The 17,816-nt window shown below is 40.5% G+C and overlaps 1 protein-coding gene across 1 annotated transcript in view; it reads left to right on the top strand.

Annotated features, from left to right (window-relative positions):
* The window catches only part of ARHGEF26 (Rho guanine nucleotide exchange factor 26), a 49,083-nt gene that overhangs the window by 25,676 nt on the left and 5,591 nt on the right, over nucleotides 1–17,816 (top strand). Inside the window, exons 7-12 of the mRNA XM_035334805.1 lie at nucleotides 1,718–1,870; nucleotides 2,359–2,488; nucleotides 3,618–3,692; nucleotides 5,116–5,205; nucleotides 10,774–10,928; nucleotides 15,053–15,262. Of these exons, the coding sequence (XP_035190696.1) occupies nucleotides 1,718–1,870; nucleotides 2,359–2,488; nucleotides 3,618–3,692; nucleotides 5,116–5,205; nucleotides 10,774–10,928; nucleotides 15,053–15,262 (813 nt within the window). The remainder of the gene's footprint in view (nucleotides 1–1,717; nucleotides 1,871–2,358; nucleotides 2,489–3,617; nucleotides 3,693–5,115; nucleotides 5,206–10,773; nucleotides 10,929–15,052; nucleotides 15,263–17,816) is intronic.

Raw genomic sequence — 17,816 nt, 5'->3', positions numbered from 1 at the left:
TTGAGATCTTACTTGTGGTTCACGGGAAATTGTAGGCTGTGTGGAAATTTGAAGCCTGCTGTTAGCTTGCAGTCCTTGTCCATGGATTGCAGCAGATCTCACTGCAGCTGGTATGCTCTGCCGGTTAGGACTGCTCTCCTAGGCTCTACAAAAGCACATCTGTAGCGTGTTACACATCAGTGACAACTTGAAACAGCTCATGCTTTGAAATGAAATGGATGAAGGATAGGATTCTACAGGGCTATGCCTTCCAAAAGTGGCAGTGCTATTAAAAACACTGCTTACCTCTTTAAGTGGAAAAGGGAGGAGAAAGCTATAAACCGGAGCAGACAGCGTCATATCTCTGTGCAGGCAGTGTCCAGGTTGTCATTAAATGACAATGCTGATAAGCATCAGTCAGTAAATCTGCAGTGAGTGTGTCAGGGAAAATAAACCAAAACGCCCACAAAATGAAAAGAAACAAACAAAAATATGCTTTTGACTGTGTGACTGACCATTTGAGAGTCTGGCAATCGTTCAGTTCAGTCAACTTTGCCTAAGCCCACTGGACAAAATTTTAGTGAACCTGTGTTACTAAATATCCGTGTGATAAGCTTCGGCATGTCTTCTCTTCTCCTTACACTTGTCTGCAAAACAAACTATGCAGAACATTGGTGTGCTGAAAAACTGAAATGCTACAAGACATTTTGAAGAACTGGTGTTAATAAAGAGACAATGTGACAAAGGTTTAAAACAAAAATGTTTCAAAATATGTTAGCTTAATGCGAGATTGTGTGTTCAAGTATTTCCTTCATTTTTGCTGTGCTGTGTGGCAGTTTTTTGTTAGCTGGTTTACCCTGGTAAGTTTGGGATCCGTCTAGTGAATCATCTTGTTGTAAAGGTTTCAGACAAGACTGATATCAGAGAGATTTTTCAGCAACTTTTATTTTTTTTTTTAGCAATTGCACTGATGTCAGATTGTTAGTGCAAATAATCCTAATGACCTGCAACAGCTCTAATGCCAATTTGAGCTCTTATACCCAGAGAGTCACAGTGTTTCTAATAAGCAGCGTTGAAGTAAAGGTGTTTGTTTCCTGGTAAAATTAGAAGGTCAAGAATGAGTGAAAAGCTTTCAGAGGCCAAAGGGACTCGGTATGGAGCAGAAGACAAACAATGGGGAAGAGGATTTTAGTTTCTGTTTCCCTTTTCACTGTTCCCAGTCTGTTTGGTTTTATTGGTGGATCAAAGTTGATGGTACATGACTACCTTGTTTAGCTCAGCCTGCTGTGTATTTTTTGTCTCTAGTTTAACAGTTCACACTTAACTTTGTTTGCTTGAACATTTCTGGTATTGCACTTCCCTTATTACAAGAGGAAGTGCTGTGTTAATGTTGTGCTTGGAGTTGTTCCATTTCTTTTCAACCCTGTTTCTGGAAATTCCAGCCTAACCAGACCAGTAAGGCTTTTTTCGGTTTTGGCAGCTAGAGTATGGGAAGTAATTTGCCAGCATTGCTTTTGCTGAGCTCTGCCAGGTGACACCACCACCCTTTGACATGTATAATATAAAGACTTCCCACACTCTTTTGCCAAAAGGAGGAATGATCTCACCCTCAAACAAACCATTCAAATTGTCATTAGGTAATAAAAGCCATGGGTTGTATCAGGTGAAGTATAAAATGTAGCAAGAAAAGTCTACTGTTTTGGGGTAAAATGAGTAATTTCTTCACTTTTTTTCCCAGGTTCTTCAAAGAACTTGAAGCAAGACATCAGAACAACATCTTTATTGATGATATTAGCGACATAGTGGAAAAGCATAGTGCTTCAACATTTGATCCATATGTAAAATACTGCACCAACGAAGTCTATCAGCAACGAACGCTTCAGAAATTGCTGTAAGAGCTAATTTTAAAACATGACTGCAAAATCACCCCCTTTGTAGTAGGAGTCAAAGGCTATGGTATTTGGTTCAAAACCTATGGCTTACAGCAAAGCATGTACTTACATGCTTAGCTTTACTTAATGCACAAGTTCCTTTGAAGTAATTGAGAGTGAAAATATGCCTGGCTGCATAGTCCAATCCTATTTGTTGCCCTGTGTTATGTTCCCTTTTCTCTGGTAAGTACAGTTTTATAAATTTCTCAGAGCCATGGTTTACTTGCATGTTACAGACAAGTCTGTTTGCACTCATGTTCATCTGTGGGAGGAGATATCTAAATGTTCATGCTGGTCTTGCATATCTAAGTAAATAAAGCTGAAGGCATAAGTGATACGAATCTTCTAAGCTGTACTTTCCTTGCTATTAAAATGTTTTATTTAAAATCTAGCAACTTTCACAATTCTTTGGTAAAACATTGTTTAATTCCCTCCATTTTCCTACCAGAGCTACAAATCCAGCATTTAAAGAGGTGTTGTCACGGATTGAGTCCCATGAAGACTGCAGGAATTTACCAATGATCTCTTTCCTCATTCTTCCCATGCAGAGAGTAACTCGTCTTCCCTTATTGATGGATGTGAGAGCAGTTATTTTTCTGTTTTTTCCTTTATGCATATTTTTCGAATGTTAGCACTCTTGTGTTCAATTCCCAGTTCATTCCAGACAAGGCTGTAGACACTAACATGTCTGACTATGAACAGTAGCATATGCTTGCTTGTGTGGTCAGAAATTAAATATTTAGAAGTTCTAATCAAAAGGTTTGTAAAGGATAAAAATAATTGATTCAGAAGACAAGGAAGAACCTAGCTTGGAAATTGCACAGTGTTAGGATTAAAATTAAACCTTACAGTTTAAAAAAACAAGACTTCCTACCATACAAATTAGATAAGGATCCTTTTGCAGTAAACACTTACTTTCAGAAGTAGGGTCTTTAAGACCCTCAGTTAAGAAGGTCACAGTGTAACCCTGAAGAATAAACTGTTCTCAAGGGCACAGGAGCCGCTTCTGAGTGGAACACTATTTATACTCTCAGTTTCCCCTCAGTGCGTTATGCTGTGAGAAGTTCCCTTCCCGTGCAGGTTATAGGGTGACCTGGGAAGTGCAAGTGAAAGTTCCTGAATAAAAGTTCACACCAAGACTTGAAGTATTACAGTTAAAATACTATAACTAAATTTATGAGCTGGACCACCAGCAATAGTGTAGATTTAAATCTAAGCTTAATTAAATTCTAGCTTCGATAGGGTCCAGAAACAGGACTAATGATTTTGGTCTCCTACGTGTACAGAAACTGTGCTGACAAATTTGGTTGATGACTGAGATAGTTAACTCGTTCTAGGACATTGAACACTTTCTTTTCTGGAGCATGTTTCTACTTAAATAAATAAATAATAATCTAGTACTAATTTTGTGTGTCATTAGTTGATCCAGGTAGCTGTGTAAAGCTTATATTGTTATATATTGTCTATATAAGGTTGTATAGTTTGGAGTGAAATTGATTCTCAAAGTTTCAGTACCAGAGATATGGCTTCAAATGTGTTCAAAGAGGAGCAAGCATGATTAAAGCAAAGATTAATTTAATCTAAAATATCTTCGGATGTTTTTGTTTCTCTTCACCTCTTTGATTTCCATTAATATGTTTGTAAAATTCTGTATTTGTTACAATCTGTGTTTCTCAGTCCTCTGAAGTAACTGGTATTTTATTTCAGACTATTTGCCAGAAAACTCCTAAAGATTCACCAAAATATGAGAACTGCAAGCAAGCTCTGAAAGAAGTGAGCAAGGTATGTCCTGGTGGTATGGGGAAAAAAAAAAGTGAAACTAAGGAAACCATGCTTTCCGCTTTATTGCTAGTTAACTATATCTGCTGCTCTCAGTTGTTCAGTTGTTCTTGTCTTACTGTGTAATCATCAGAATCAGTGACAGAGAAGAGCACAAGTCTATTTCCGTGTATAGATTGTAAAACACAATAGCACTTTCATAATAAATTCCAGTTCCATTTTATGTGAAGCTGAGCAGATTCCCCTTTTTAAGTTGGGAAATTCTAGTTTATCAATTTATATTCACACACATATATAATATGTAGATGTATGTAAATGTATATTCTGGAAATAGAAAGCTTTAAAACAGAACATTATGGTTTGAAAAAATTTAAGGATCTAAGAACTGTCTGGTTTTTGCCTCCATGATCTCAGAATTTCAGAAATTGCAGCACATCATGAACTGCCATTAAATGTGTTGCATTGGATGTTCTTTATTTAAAGAAAACAAAACCTTTCTTTCCCTGCATGTCGGGGCTAGACAATCCCTTGGGCTTTGTACATTCCTTGTGTAAGGGAAGAGCAGTGAAAGATAAAAACTCTAAATTGTCTTATTTAAGAAAGACCACTAGGGATTGGTTTTATGGCTGAATTATCGTCTATTACTTAGGAAAATACTGGAAATTCAGAAAAGCTGTACTGCTGCCAATACAATTATATTTTTCTGCAGGAGCTGTATATGATTTGTGAAGTTTTTGATTATAGAAGAAGAAAAGGCTTATTAATGGTTGGGAAATGCTGCATGATATTTGTGAGGTTAAGGGGAATGCATTTTCCTGCCTTTCTGTCTCTGCCCCTGTTGTTGTACACTCCTCTTCCTCCCATGCACAGACTTCAGTAAGACCGTAGGATGCTTTAAGATTGCATTCTAAAGGCCAGCTGCAATGAAACTTTCCCAAAGATACTGTTTGCCTTAGCTTAACAAGGCAGTGCTGCAATGTTTGTGCTGGGACTTTCTTCTCTACATGAGTTGCAGGTGTGTGATAGACAGGGCAGTGCGCAGCACAGATCAGTCAGTCCAGAAAGTTGGTGTTTGTGGGGCTGATCATTAACTTGGATCAGAGAGTATAACCCTTTTCGGGCAGATCCTCTGGCTGTAACTTTGTACCACCTGGGCTTTGCTGAAGAATAAATAGTTATTATAGTGTTGGGTAATCCAGGTTGAAATCCAGGTTGAAATCCTCAGGATGTCACCCAGTCCAGCCTCTTTCTCAAAACAGAACCAGCTGCTGGGTATGACCAGGTCACTCAGAGATTATGGCTGAACAGGAAAATGTCAGGTCCTTTGTAAATTGTACACTTCCACAGATATGCATTTTATGGAGCAAGAGTTAGTGTTACAAATCTTGAGTACATTAAATGTGTTAAATACATGTCTTGTTTCTAGTTGGTGCGTTTGTGCAATGAAGGCGCTCGGAAGATGGAAAGGACAGAAATGATGTACACAATTAACTCCCAGCTGGAATTTAAAATCAAGGTATGATGCTATTTCTGACCGTAAACCATTTAGCATATGAATAGCTTTGACCACGTGCTATAGCTTTGACTACATGTTAAATTTTGATAGTTTCGTTGCTAGCATAAAGTAGATTACCATAGGCTGTAACCCTGACATCGCTTTCAGTCAAGGAAGACAAGCTCATATTCTGGGGTAGATGAATCTTTGGAAACTCAGAGAGTAACTGAGGACTGTTGCCTCTTAACCAAGGTTGATTAAGCATCAGGTTGAGGCTTGTCAGGGAAAGAGTATAAGAACTTTTTTTAAATAAGAATGAAAGGGACTATTTTATCTATTGCAGATGAAATAAAACAATAAGAATTGACCAAGTTTTAGCACCCTAGCATTTTATTTTCTGGAAACAATTTGAGTGAGATTCAGCACACTATTTCTGTCAAACTGTAAGATGAATTAACTCCACGGAGCGAGAGTGTGAGCTGGGTTTGATGCACTAGACAAATTGCTGACAAGTTTTTACCATTAAAAGAGAGGCTGACCTACTACCTGACAATGAGATGACCCCAGCAGTGTGTGACTGTCTGGATTACGGCAGCATATCATAACAAGGTGTGGTTCCAGCCACCTCAAGATGTGTTTCTTTAAATTATGGTGTATCTGTACAAGGTTCTGATAGTTCTGCTGTAAAAACATGTCACTTTCACGAGTTCCCGTTTAACTGGGAGGTGATAGAAATCAGGAAAACAATTTTGTGTGCTGCATGCTGCTGAATTCAAGGAGGCAGGTGTGAAATAAATCAGCCCAGCTGGGTTTCCTCATAGGTGTGTGTGCCTGCTCCTCGGTCACACCTGCGGGCAGGAGTTACCGAATTCAGCTAGGGCAGAACTTCTGGCAGCGTAGGATATGCAAACAAAGAGAGAGCTGCCGGCCCAGAAGAGCAGGCTATGCAACAGCAGACTTTGGCGTAGGTGAAATTACTTAAGATAAACTTCACCTTTACTAATGCAGTTTGTTCTTGTCATTTGTCAGCAAATTTTGTTTTGCTAGTACAGAGTATGGTTGTACTTAAAGCTGCCTGTGTCTGTGCGACGGTGCAGGCAGGGCTTTGAAGTAGTAACAGCAAAGCGTTCTGTATTAAACTAGCGCAGGTAATTTCTTAGCTTACTTTTCAACCACAAGAATAGCAAGCATGTTTGTATATGCAGATGAAATTGAATTCTATACTGGCTTAGTTTTCAAAACAAATGCTGTAGTCTTCTGCTGGAATGCTCCTGTCCAAACACAGAATACCTGAATGATGAATGAATTATCATCATCGCATTTGAAGTAAGTAGAAGTTTATGTTTTTGAAAAGACAGTTAAAGGATCTTTGTCAGTCTTTAACTGAGGAAATCCTGTTTCCAACTTGTCCAAAGGATTTTTCTTTACATGCTTTGACTAAAAACTGGGACTAGTAATATTTACTTAAAACAACAGCAATAAAGTAAACACTTGTTAACAGGTGACGTCACTACATTTGCTAACGAGGGTGGATAACAGTCTCAGGTGTTTGGGATATTCGGAAGTGGAGTTTTAGATAGTCTGAAAATTTTGGGTGACCTTCTTCCCGCATTCATTCATAATTTTCAAATCTTCAAAATACCTGACAGTTGTAAAACATATTGAATTCCTTAAAGGACTTTTAAGTCTGTTACTTCCCTTGTTGGAAGAGGATGCAGAAGCAAGAGGCCCTGTATAATTCTTCCAATGGACATGCTGTGACTAGCAACTCTCGCTCGTTTCATGGGAATAATAGCAACTTTATTTTCTTTTCAGTATTCTTTATGCAACTTTTTTTTTCTTCCCTCCTCTGTGCATCTTAAATATAACCACTTAGTGGTTTTAGACCTTATCTGTGGTTTGAGATCTTGCCAGCTGGAGTGCTTGCCAAACTGCTTTGGCCAAGTCTCAGTACATTTTAAGTTCTGATGGCTTGTTTTATATAAAAAGATGGTGATATGCGTGTTGTACTCTTTTGGTAATGGCAGGAAAATGAATATTAAAGAAAAAACAAGGTGCCTCTGGAATATAGTCAGTTAGGAAAATGACCTCATTTGGAGTAGAGATTAAAGGGATTTTTAGTTCATGCTCAAATAGAAAATTTTGAAGAAGTTTTTGTCTGCAGTACCGTCATCATGGTGCTATAATTCTGCTTTATAACCATTATAAATTAGGTAAACTATTTCTGCTCTTTCCTAATCCGGTGTTTGGGGATGTTTTGTTAGGTGTGACTGTAGAGCAATTACATGGGAGTTACAAGAGAAGCTATTGAATGTAGGTCATTTTGTACACAGCTAATCTGTAGAATTTCTTTTAATTAAGATTCAAAGGGTTTTATTCTTAAATTTTTCAACTTTAGCACCAGAAAAGCTTTTTTTCTTTTTCTTTTTTTTTTATTGCAAACAGGCATTTGAGTTCAAGAACCAAACACTTCTGTAATTGCTATGTTCACGGACCATCTAGCCCAATGTTTCAATTTGTAAAGTCACAAAAAATCAAAAACTGTGATGGAGTAACCTTAGGGCTATGGCCCAGTGTTTCACGTTCATGTACCATCACTTGGACCCATTACTGCAATTCAGAAAGTTTAAATAACTGGAGCTGTTTGTTTCAAGAATTGATTTTTCACACCAGCAGAGTTTAGATTCAGAGGAAGCCCCCCCCCCCCCCCCTTTTTTTTTAAGAAAAAAAAAAAGCAGAATGTTTAATAAACTTCAGAAATTACTTAGATTTCAGTGATGGAATCTGGGAGTTCTTCAGGTTGTTGCATACAGGTACTGAGCTGAATTGGCCTTTTGTAACCTGTGTGGTTTACTAATGCATATTTAATAAAATGGCCATCCGTAAGAAAAATGCTATGGTACAGTCCTTGGAGAAAGTAGTAATGTTGGATTGATGTTAGCCACTGACACGAGATGAGTGATGGTGTCGGTTAATGAAATTAAAGAGATCTGTAACCAGATTGTTCTACTCTGACTCATAACAGAGACTTGGATAAAAATCTATTTAGGAAATACGGATTTGAAACACAGTTCTACATTTCCAGAGTGGAGAATACAGTAGAAAATGCATTTAGAAAAGTAATGGATAATACAAAATTAGAAATGTGCAAAGAAGTTGTATAAATCAAAATGGAATGTGTGATCTGAAGTTAGTTGGGAAGAAGTATCTAAAGGGAATTTGACCAAGATTCACTACAGTTATTTTGTCTGTAATTTTGCCATTTTGAGCAAGGTTCATCTGTCATTCGTGTGCTGTCTCCTAACAGAAAGCACAAGGAACAGGCGTCCAGCAGCTTGGTCCTGCTTTTTGTGTTGAGTGTGGTACTGCACGGCGGTAAAATAAATAAAATCATTTGAACGATTGCTTTATCATGTGCTATTTCAAAAAATCATTCCTCAAAACTCACAACCAAGCGTATGGCTGCACATAAAGTTAGGGAGTTTTGTTCTTCCAACAGCACAATCGCAGTCAAAGCACTGGTTCGGTTTTGGCATCGTGCTCCAGGGCGAGTATTGACAAGTTGAGTTAGTGCACTAAAGGGCAGCTGAGCGATTAGAGGCAAAGAGACAGTCTAAGCAGAATGATGAAGACAGCTGACAAGCTGAATGAAGAAATACTTATACGAGCACGTGAAAGATATTTTAAATGGCAAAGAAGCAGTTGTCTTCATTAGTCTAATCATTACAGACATCATGAATTTGAGCAACAGCAGAGAAAGTAAATGTTTTTGGTAAGCTGAAAGCCTGTTATGTGCAAAGTAGAAACAAAAACTTGATTATTTCCCTTGGAGTGAAAAAAAAAAAATGTACATAAGTTAACTGTTAAGTGCCCATTTACTGCAGTGGGTCTCAGGTACAAATATTAATAAACATGAGCAAAGTGGATGCCTCTTCTCTAGGGACAGTGTGGGCCTGCTGTTGGAAGGCCTGCAAGGTACAGGGCGTGCAGCTTGGGCTTCGCTTGCAGAAGTCACCCCGTGAGTCTTCTGGTTTGGTGCCAGACCCCTTCAGGTGCTCCATCCAGCATGCATGCTGTACCTGGAGGTGCATAGACACGACAGTGTCAACATCTTCAGTTTTGAAAGTAGGACCAAACTAGGTCATCCCAGAGATGATGGGTGAGACCTCGAAAGGAGTATCCTTATCAACAGCCACTATTCTAAGCAGCACAGAACCGGTCACATTGGAGGAACCTTCCCTCTGTGTGGCACCAAAACCTTCCCACATACTAGCTCTGGTCAGCTCAGTGCTAACTGTCAGTGAGGTCACTGGTGGAGGAATCTTGGCCCCTGGGAGATGTTGCAGTGCTGCCAGCACTGCAAGGGACCTTTGTCTTCCAGGCATCACGTCAACGTACGGCTTCAGAGAGGATCTGTTCTCTGACAGGACAGGCAGGCTCACATCTCCATTCACGTTCGTGACCCAGGGAAACAAAAGGTCCTTCTGTGGTATCTACTTCTCCAGCAGTTGGGAATAGCTTGGATTAATAAAGCCTGGCCTTTACATTAGACAGCTATTATCCATTTTGTCTTGATTCACATACTTGAGATGTTGGTCCTCATCCTGCCCCTAATATGGCCTGTCATGAGTGGATACCTTAAGAGAGGTCCTCTAAATTCAGACATTTTTCAAACCACTGGTAAATTTATGATGTCACGAACAAACTATGTGGTATAGGCATTGAAAGGGACAGCTAGTCCCTACGTGTCATGTACTCCTTTAAATGCTCTTTCACAGAGGTGTGTTGGAATTTCACCATGTAGAGTAGGAAGCAGATTTTACCACATCTGATTGGTAGGCCTTCTACTATTCTTCACGTATTTTTGCAGACTTTCTCTTCCATGAAAGTACACACTCTGAACAGCTCAAGAACAATGTTCAGTACTGTATTAGTATCTAATCTGTGCCATCTCCAGAACTTGTCTATTCTCCTAAGTTCATAGAAGATTTCAATGTGGTCTACGCAGTGTGTTTCCCTATAAAATAGGCTCTTGCATTTCTTTTCCGGGCATGGTACAGAACGTGCAGGAAGAAGGTACAGCATCATTTTACCTGACTTTAGAGATGTGCTGAAAGGCAGTGTAAGGTATGCTGTAGCCCTTGTGTTTGAGATGAAGTGCTGAAGCTTTTCCTTCCACCAGTTTATGCAGAAAAGCTGTGAGAAAAAATCTAGTGCTCGAATGATTGCTAATTCTATGAAAACTGGAATAATCCCCAAAGACAGTATTTTTAATCTCCTTTGGCGATCTCATGCAGTTTGGTCCATCCCGAAGCATATGACCAGCCAAGTCTGTTCATTTTTGTCTTAGATGAGTAATTAGGTCATGAACATGAGCAGCTTTCAAGTATTTGCAGGCCATTACTTGTGGATTATATGAATGATAAAGATACCTTAAACCTTGGGATCTCTGTTTTGTGCTTGTACTCATAATCTCTGAGCTCTGAGTTTATTTGAGCAGTTTTTCCAAGTATTTCAGACCGTTACCTTACCTGATTTTTTTTTTAATTCTACTTATACAAGATTAAAATACTATTTTTTTCTTTGTAGCCATTTCCATTGGTTTCTTCTTCACGATGGTTAGTGAAAAGGGGTGAATTGACAGCGTACGTAGAAGACACTGGACTTTTTTCTAAAAGGACTTCTAAACAGCAGGTGTACTTTTTCCTCTTTAACGATGTCCTCATTATCACCAAGAAGAAGAGGTAAGAGCTTCACCAATGTAAAATCGTCTCTCTGTTCAACTCCTTGCATCACAGAGAGAGCATCTGAGTTATCTTTTAAATTTTGATTACTTTTGTGCGTGCCTCACCATACGGGAAATGAGAGCCAAAACTTCCTGGCTTTGCCAAACTTTATTGCATCCACAGCATTTTTGCATGTTTGCTAGCCATCTGCTTTTTTGAAAGAATGATTGAGATTCAGAGAGACCTGGTACATTTGCAGCATAAAACAGGAGGAATTGGATTAAACATGTGTTGAAATATGGATTAAATTAATTGTGTTACTTAGTCAAAACTTGCGAAACGACTTACACGTTTCAATACACCATGTGCGAGAAAGTAAATGAATTATGAAGATATTTGAGTTTCTAACATTGCTCTATCAGACTGCATTTAGAAATTACAAGTAAATGCTTGTTAAATGGGATTTAGTTTTTGCAAACTTGATTGAAATTTTGAATTGTCAAGCAAATTCAAAAATTTATCCTCGATGGCTTAACAAAGGGAGATTTTGGGGGGAGGGTAAAGTGATTTTCCTTCCCCTCCATGCTTTACCATGTTGGACTGTTTTTGAGAGAGATTGATGGGAAACTGCTTCTAGTAGTCTGCACTTAATATTTTTCTCTAGATTTGTGGGGAGGCTTAAAATAATTTAATGGAATTTACATCCTCTGCTATTGCCGTTAAATAATACTTGATAAACTTTCTTCCTGAGGCTGAAAACTGTTTTGAATAATAGGTTTGCATTTGCATTGATCAGTTGAACCAAGCGCCAGCTATTTTTAAAAGATACTGTTCTGTGAATGTTAATTTAAATCAGAAATTGAGAAATGAGAGAGAATATTAAATCTGGAAGAGAATGAGTATTTCAGCAAATAGAAAGATAAATAAAAATGAAGGAAAAATATATTCAAGTCAAAGAACTTTTATGCAGATGAGCAGAAAGGCGAACAGAGTTCTCCCCAGCTATCTTAATACTGGGAGCCCGTTTCTGAGATTCAGTGTTTATCAGAGTTCACGCTGCAATGTTTCTTTGAAAGTCCCTTGCTAAATCCCTGGCAGCAGATCAGAGTTATGCCTCATGTTTTTAAACTGCGCGTTTGTTTTCTCACGGGATGGCTCTCAACGTATTGCTGCCTTGGTAGCTAAGTAAATGTCTGGGTTAGGAAAACAATGAAGAATCTATTATCTGTGTTGTTACAGTGTTTATTGGTTTCCTATGTGATGGCTCCTTGTCCAGATTATAAAACGGATTTTTATAGCAACATATTTTATTCAAACTTTGGATTTAAAACAACTTCCAGCTGTTGGAATTGAAATGTCATAACTGGGCCCAGAAGCCAAAATTAAAGAAAACTTGGTGTTAATGAACAGATTTATCTGTTCACCTCAAGAACACCCCCAACAAACTAGGTAGGATAGAAAAGGATTGATTTGTGTGAACCTCCCAGATATTCCAAGCACAAAGCTTACGCTTTACCCGAGTGGATAAGCATATTTGTAATATTTGAGCTTTTGGGGATCTGTTCTTCTGCCCACGGCGCTGCTGTGGACACCATGGCAATGGACAGCAACACTTGTTGACAGTTGAGTTTTACATGCTTGTGTTTTAGTTGAGGAGTTCCTTTCTCAAAAGATTCTTAACATTGCACAAAAAAAAAATCACTCGACTGTGCTAAAAATACTAATTACTCAGTGCTCCAGTCATGCTGCTCGATCCTTTCTCCAAAAGTGAACCCCCGGCCATCCCGGGGAGCAGTTTGCCGTATAAGTCGACGCAGCACGCGGGCGGACGGCTCGGAGCCGCCGTGCCTCCCAGCTCCTCGGGGCCCACGCCGCAGCCCAGAAGGGTCAGCAGTCCGAGGACAAGGGGCAGCAGTGGCAGTGCAGCAAGGCTCAGCAAATCCCTGCTCACGGGCTCCTTTCAGGAACGATTTCCATGTGTCAGAATCATCGCTGCAAGAACCGCATTTTGAATACTGAGTGAGCAAGCGTTCCCAAAACCTTTTTATAATTAGAATTACTACATTTTGGCTACACAAAGATAAAGGGTGTGTTGGTGTATGCTTACAATGCTCCAGAGTTCTTATGCTTTAACTTTAATGATGCTTTATTAATCATAATCTTCCTCAGCTGCCATTTCACCTTTTGAGTGAAGTTGCAAGGTTGGGCTGTGTTCTCTGCCCCCTTCAGTAGGTTAAGTGGAAATTAGCTACCAAAATTTCTTCCTTCTTAATGGACACTGAAGGTAATACTCTGACACGAGGAGTAATAGGCAATATATTTCACATCTTAGAGTTCTATCTGCTTCGTGATTCACATGGACTGCACTACAGTTCTTGTTATTTGTGTCACGTTTGGGAAACTTGCTTTCTCCTGAGCTAGAGAAGAAATGATTTCACATTGCACAGAGTATGATGACATCGGTGCCTTTTTAAAATATTGGTTATTTACTTTATGCATGCTGCTTTTAGGTTGGTACATATTTCCTTCAGGATGAATTTTCAGCTTTCCTCTTCTAAATCTCAAACCCAGATAGAAGCATCATCCTTCTTATACATCCCTGCATGGCTGATGAGTGTAACTGCTGGGTTTAGATATCCATTTGCCTGCTGCCAGGCATGGGGGAGCTTCCATAGCGGGCACTTTACAGCTGCCCTCGGGGAAGAGGAGACTGGGCTACAGGGGATGCAATTCTCTGACGCCTCTGGCAGACCTGGAAGCTTACACTGCAACAAGGTTCTGCTAAAAAGGGGACACACGGCTAGTTTTGAACTTTGCAAAAAGTCATGTTCCTCCTTTTTTCCAACATGCCCTTTTGCAGTTGTGGTGGCATGTTCTGAACAGTAACGCTCAGAGCTGCCTATGAGCTGCTCTGCACTCTGCGGAGCTCAAGAGAGCTCCAGAATTAATGAAGTCCTGTTGTGTCCAACTAAAGTAACGCTGCGGATTGAGCTATTCGGAACATCAACCAGCAGCGTCCTGAGTGCTTGTAGAAGATTTCAGATGAATAGCAAAGAGACGTATATTTTTGCGTGAGGATACATTTATTGAATATTCTTCTCTCCCACAATATCCCCTAAGGACACCACTAGAACCCCACCTGTTTTCACGGCTCTATGGCTTGTCAGCTCCTGAGATTGCCTTGACACTGGAATGCAGCTGGACCTCATACACTGGGAATCACCCAAAGGTTACATACTGCTTGGGAATGTTACCTGTTCACAGCTGCTTGAAAAAACATGCTTTTTTAGCCAAGACGCCAGGAATGATTTTGTAACTAAAGTAATCGTGCTAAAAAAGTGATTTAAAATTGCTGAAGATTTATAAAGGACATTTACTGCCTTTTTTTTTTTTATATATACATGTGATAAAGGAAATAGGGAGAATCAGCACATGCTTTCTGCTAAAGAATAGGTGGCCTAGAACTGAGGTCTGGTCTTCATAAAAGTGCCTCCAAGATGCGCAGGCCTTCCTTGCGCAGGGACATGAAATAGTCCTGTTGTTCTGTTCTGCGTCTAAATAAAAGTTTGGCAAAAAGTTCAGCCGTAAACTGGAGGTGCGCGTTGGCACGTCTGTGTTAGCCGACTACTGCGATTTTAAAAATGTGTTAAATGTCCCTGCTGTTCCTGCGCTGCCTGGTGGGAAGGTTCCGTTCCCATTTCCAGATATCTGCTCGCTCCGGCTGCACGGCCTTCAGGCAGCTGTGCCGCCGTACTGCTGGGCAGGAGTCTGGGGGCCGCCCGGAGAGCGCAGGGGTAGAAAGATAAAGGCTCCTCTATAGCTCAAAGCAGGCTGTTCTGTTGAATGGAGATAAGAAGAATTTGTAGAGGGTTATCTCAGTTGATTAATTAGTTAGGAATGCATTCATTATTTACTATGCAAATGTATGGGCTGCATTTCTTTTTAGGTTCAGGCATCTACAGCATCCCTAGCTGGTTGTGCTAGTTCTGTCCTTGGCGAGGCAGCAATTACCTCCTTGTATAAAAGTTGTTCAAAAAGGGAACTGACTTACTAAAAACAAGGAAGGAAGGGGAAATCACACACCTGATGGAAAACTAAGCGTTATACTTAGGTGTTTTTTTTTTCCTTCCTTTGTTTTACAGTGAAGAGAGCTACAATGTCACAGATTATTCGTTAAGGGATCAGCTCGAGGTACAACAGTGTGACAGCGAGGACCTTACTTCTTCTCCTGTCAAGAACACTTCAGCTATGCTGTACTCCCGGCAGAGCGCTACAGTGTACCTCTTCAGACTGGCAGTCCTCAGTAACCACGCAGGAGAGAAGGTGGAGATGCTCTTGGGAACAGACACTCAGTAAGTAAATGGTTACAACTTCTGTAATTTTTCACCTAATCGTCTCAACAGGTTGTTGTGGCTCTCCCGGCTCCCACAGACAGTAGTGTGAAATGCCCAGCCTCTCTTTGGAAAGTTTAAAACAAAATGAAACAAAACAGAACAGTAGAGTTAGAAAGCAGGCAGTCTTTATGGTATCTGATCAGCAGTGACCAAGGAAGGATTACATCAGAAATGATCCTGTATTTGTCACAGGCCACACTGGTGTCCTGTTCTCAACGCTGGAGAGTTTGTTGTTCCACCTGCTGACTGCTGTGATTTCCCCTGTTTTCATTCCATTAAGCGTGCACTTCCAAAGCTAGGCAAGGTAACGGTGACAAGCCTTTCTGTTCTTTAACGATTGGCAGAGAAGGAGAATGCGCAGCTTGTAAAAGATCCTAGATAGAGGAATAAATATTTACTGGAATAAAATAGAGTCTCTCCAAACCTGGTTCATTTTCTCATGGATAATCTTGGCATGAGCGGGCTCAGTGGTTTTAAGTCCGTGTCATGTTACTGTCGTTCTCTTTTTTTGGTGTCATGTTGTAGGGACAATAGCAAATTGAGTACACATGCTAAAATTATGTAAACTGAAGTATCTGTTACTAGGTGCTATTGTTTTACGTCTTCAGACCAAGAATTAACTGTGCTCAGAGGCTGCCAGTTCCCTAGCCAGTGAGTAATGGCGTGGCTGTGCTTTGCACTGTGTGACTCTAATACCATTAGGATAAGTAAATTGAGAGCCCATTAGAGGGTAGAATAGAAAGGAGAAGTGACAAAGCTTCACTTGTATGTAGCACGGTGTGGTCTGAAAGAGAGTTCTCATCACAAAGCCACGTCTGACTTTCTGCAAACATTTTGCTGCCTCTTCCAAATATGCAGCTAAATGGCAAAGTACAAAGCAGGTGGTGCTGTTTTTTTCCCCAGGTAATGCAGGAAGGAACAAAAAAAGGAACTAAAAAAAATACATTGAGGTAATGCAGAGGGAGTCTGTGCTGGTGCAAGGTACAGTGAACTACAGTCGTGCGTTGCTTCAAGGTGCTGAAAGATTATCTGGGATAGCTTTGTATGAAAATGCTTCTCATAAACAGGAACCAAAAATCTTAGGTTTAACACTTCTTATTTTTGCAAAAAAAAAATGGAGAACTGATATGACCATTCCTAAACAGTGAAGACTTCTTGTTGCATTTTAGTTGGAGGGGGTTTTCATCAGAGGGAAGGTGTGTTAGTCAGTGTAATGTTGCTGAAGACAGCAGAGTATCTGAAGGGTAATCCAGGCTGAAGATAATAACACTGGATTTCTGAATCCCTTCTGGTTGTTATTGGTGAGGCAAACGTGCCAGGACTGCAGGACAGGGATTTACGGGGGATTGGAGGGGGGAGCGTGGGGAGAAGCTTGTATGTGCAAAATTAAAGGTGGTGTTTTCCAAACTGAGGCTAAGATGCAACCATTTGCTTCCAGCAAAGAGCAGACTGCAGGCTGTCAGAGCTCTCATTTGCAGTCCTCACTTAGCGTCAAGATAATTAGCTCATTCTAATTAAGCCAAATCTAGTAAAAGTTAATTATTGTTCTATTTGCTTCTTACAGTAGGATGACCTCAGGCTTTAGTGGCGGGTAATGTAGTTTAAAATTACTTTAAAAACAGAGTAAGCAACGTAGCTGTCATTAACCTTTCACCTTGCCCTGGATGCGTTTTTCCCGTGCGAGGTTCAGAGGCTCCAGGCACAGCCCATCGGGACCCTGCTGTCTTTGGAGCTTGTGGGGGTCTCTGACTGCCCCTGCCTGGGACAGCACCGGGTCTCGGGCACTCTTGGTGTTAAGGTGCTGTTTTTATTAAGCATCACAATACCTCTGTAGTTACGTGCCTTTTGTATGGCATAGCTCAGCTTCTCTGCATAGTGTTTCTGACCTCCGTTGCCTGCATACACTCCGAGTTTAAATTGTAAAGTGCTCAGTTTCTGAAACCGTTTCATTTGAGCCTGTCGAAGTCTCTGGATCATTGCTGAGAGCCCAAAGACGATTGTGGACAATGAAGGTTAGTTACCCAAATACTACAAATATGACAATTTGAGGCACGTGGTTGGGGCTTTGGGTGGTCCTATGTGGACCAGGAGCTGGACCCTTGTGGGGGAATGCCATGCTGCCCGGCCACGTGGGATAACTGGGGGCAAATCTAAACATAACACAGCGTACTACGAGGCAAACGTTGCCGTTATGGTGTGGGTAGGGAGGTTTTCTTAGCGTTAATCTTGACAGGACGACCTTGGATAATCTGACTGCAAAGATTCATCTAGGACTGCTCTGGCATTTTTTCTGCGCTGGTTCCTCCCTTACTACTTTGAAGTCTCTTATCCTGCTCGTTATTTTGGCAGCGGGGCATTTCTAACAAGCGCTCCGGGTGCAGGGGGCAGGATTAGCCAAGGACATGAGCACGGGGCATCCCGCGGCGCGGCGGTGCAGCAAACATGAACTGAGTGCGTTGGGCCCAATGCTGAGCGGTGCTGTCCCAGGGCAGCTTTGTGAATCCTGCACCGC

This window comes from Oxyura jamaicensis, chromosome 9 (assembly GCF_011077185.1).
Source record: "Oxyura jamaicensis isolate SHBP4307 breed ruddy duck chromosome 9, BPBGC_Ojam_1.0, whole genome shotgun sequence".
In the NCBI taxonomy this organism is placed as follows: Eukaryota; Metazoa; Chordata; class Aves; order Anseriformes; family Anatidae; genus Oxyura; species Oxyura jamaicensis.
This window is presented reverse-complemented; position numbering and strand designations above follow the sequence as displayed.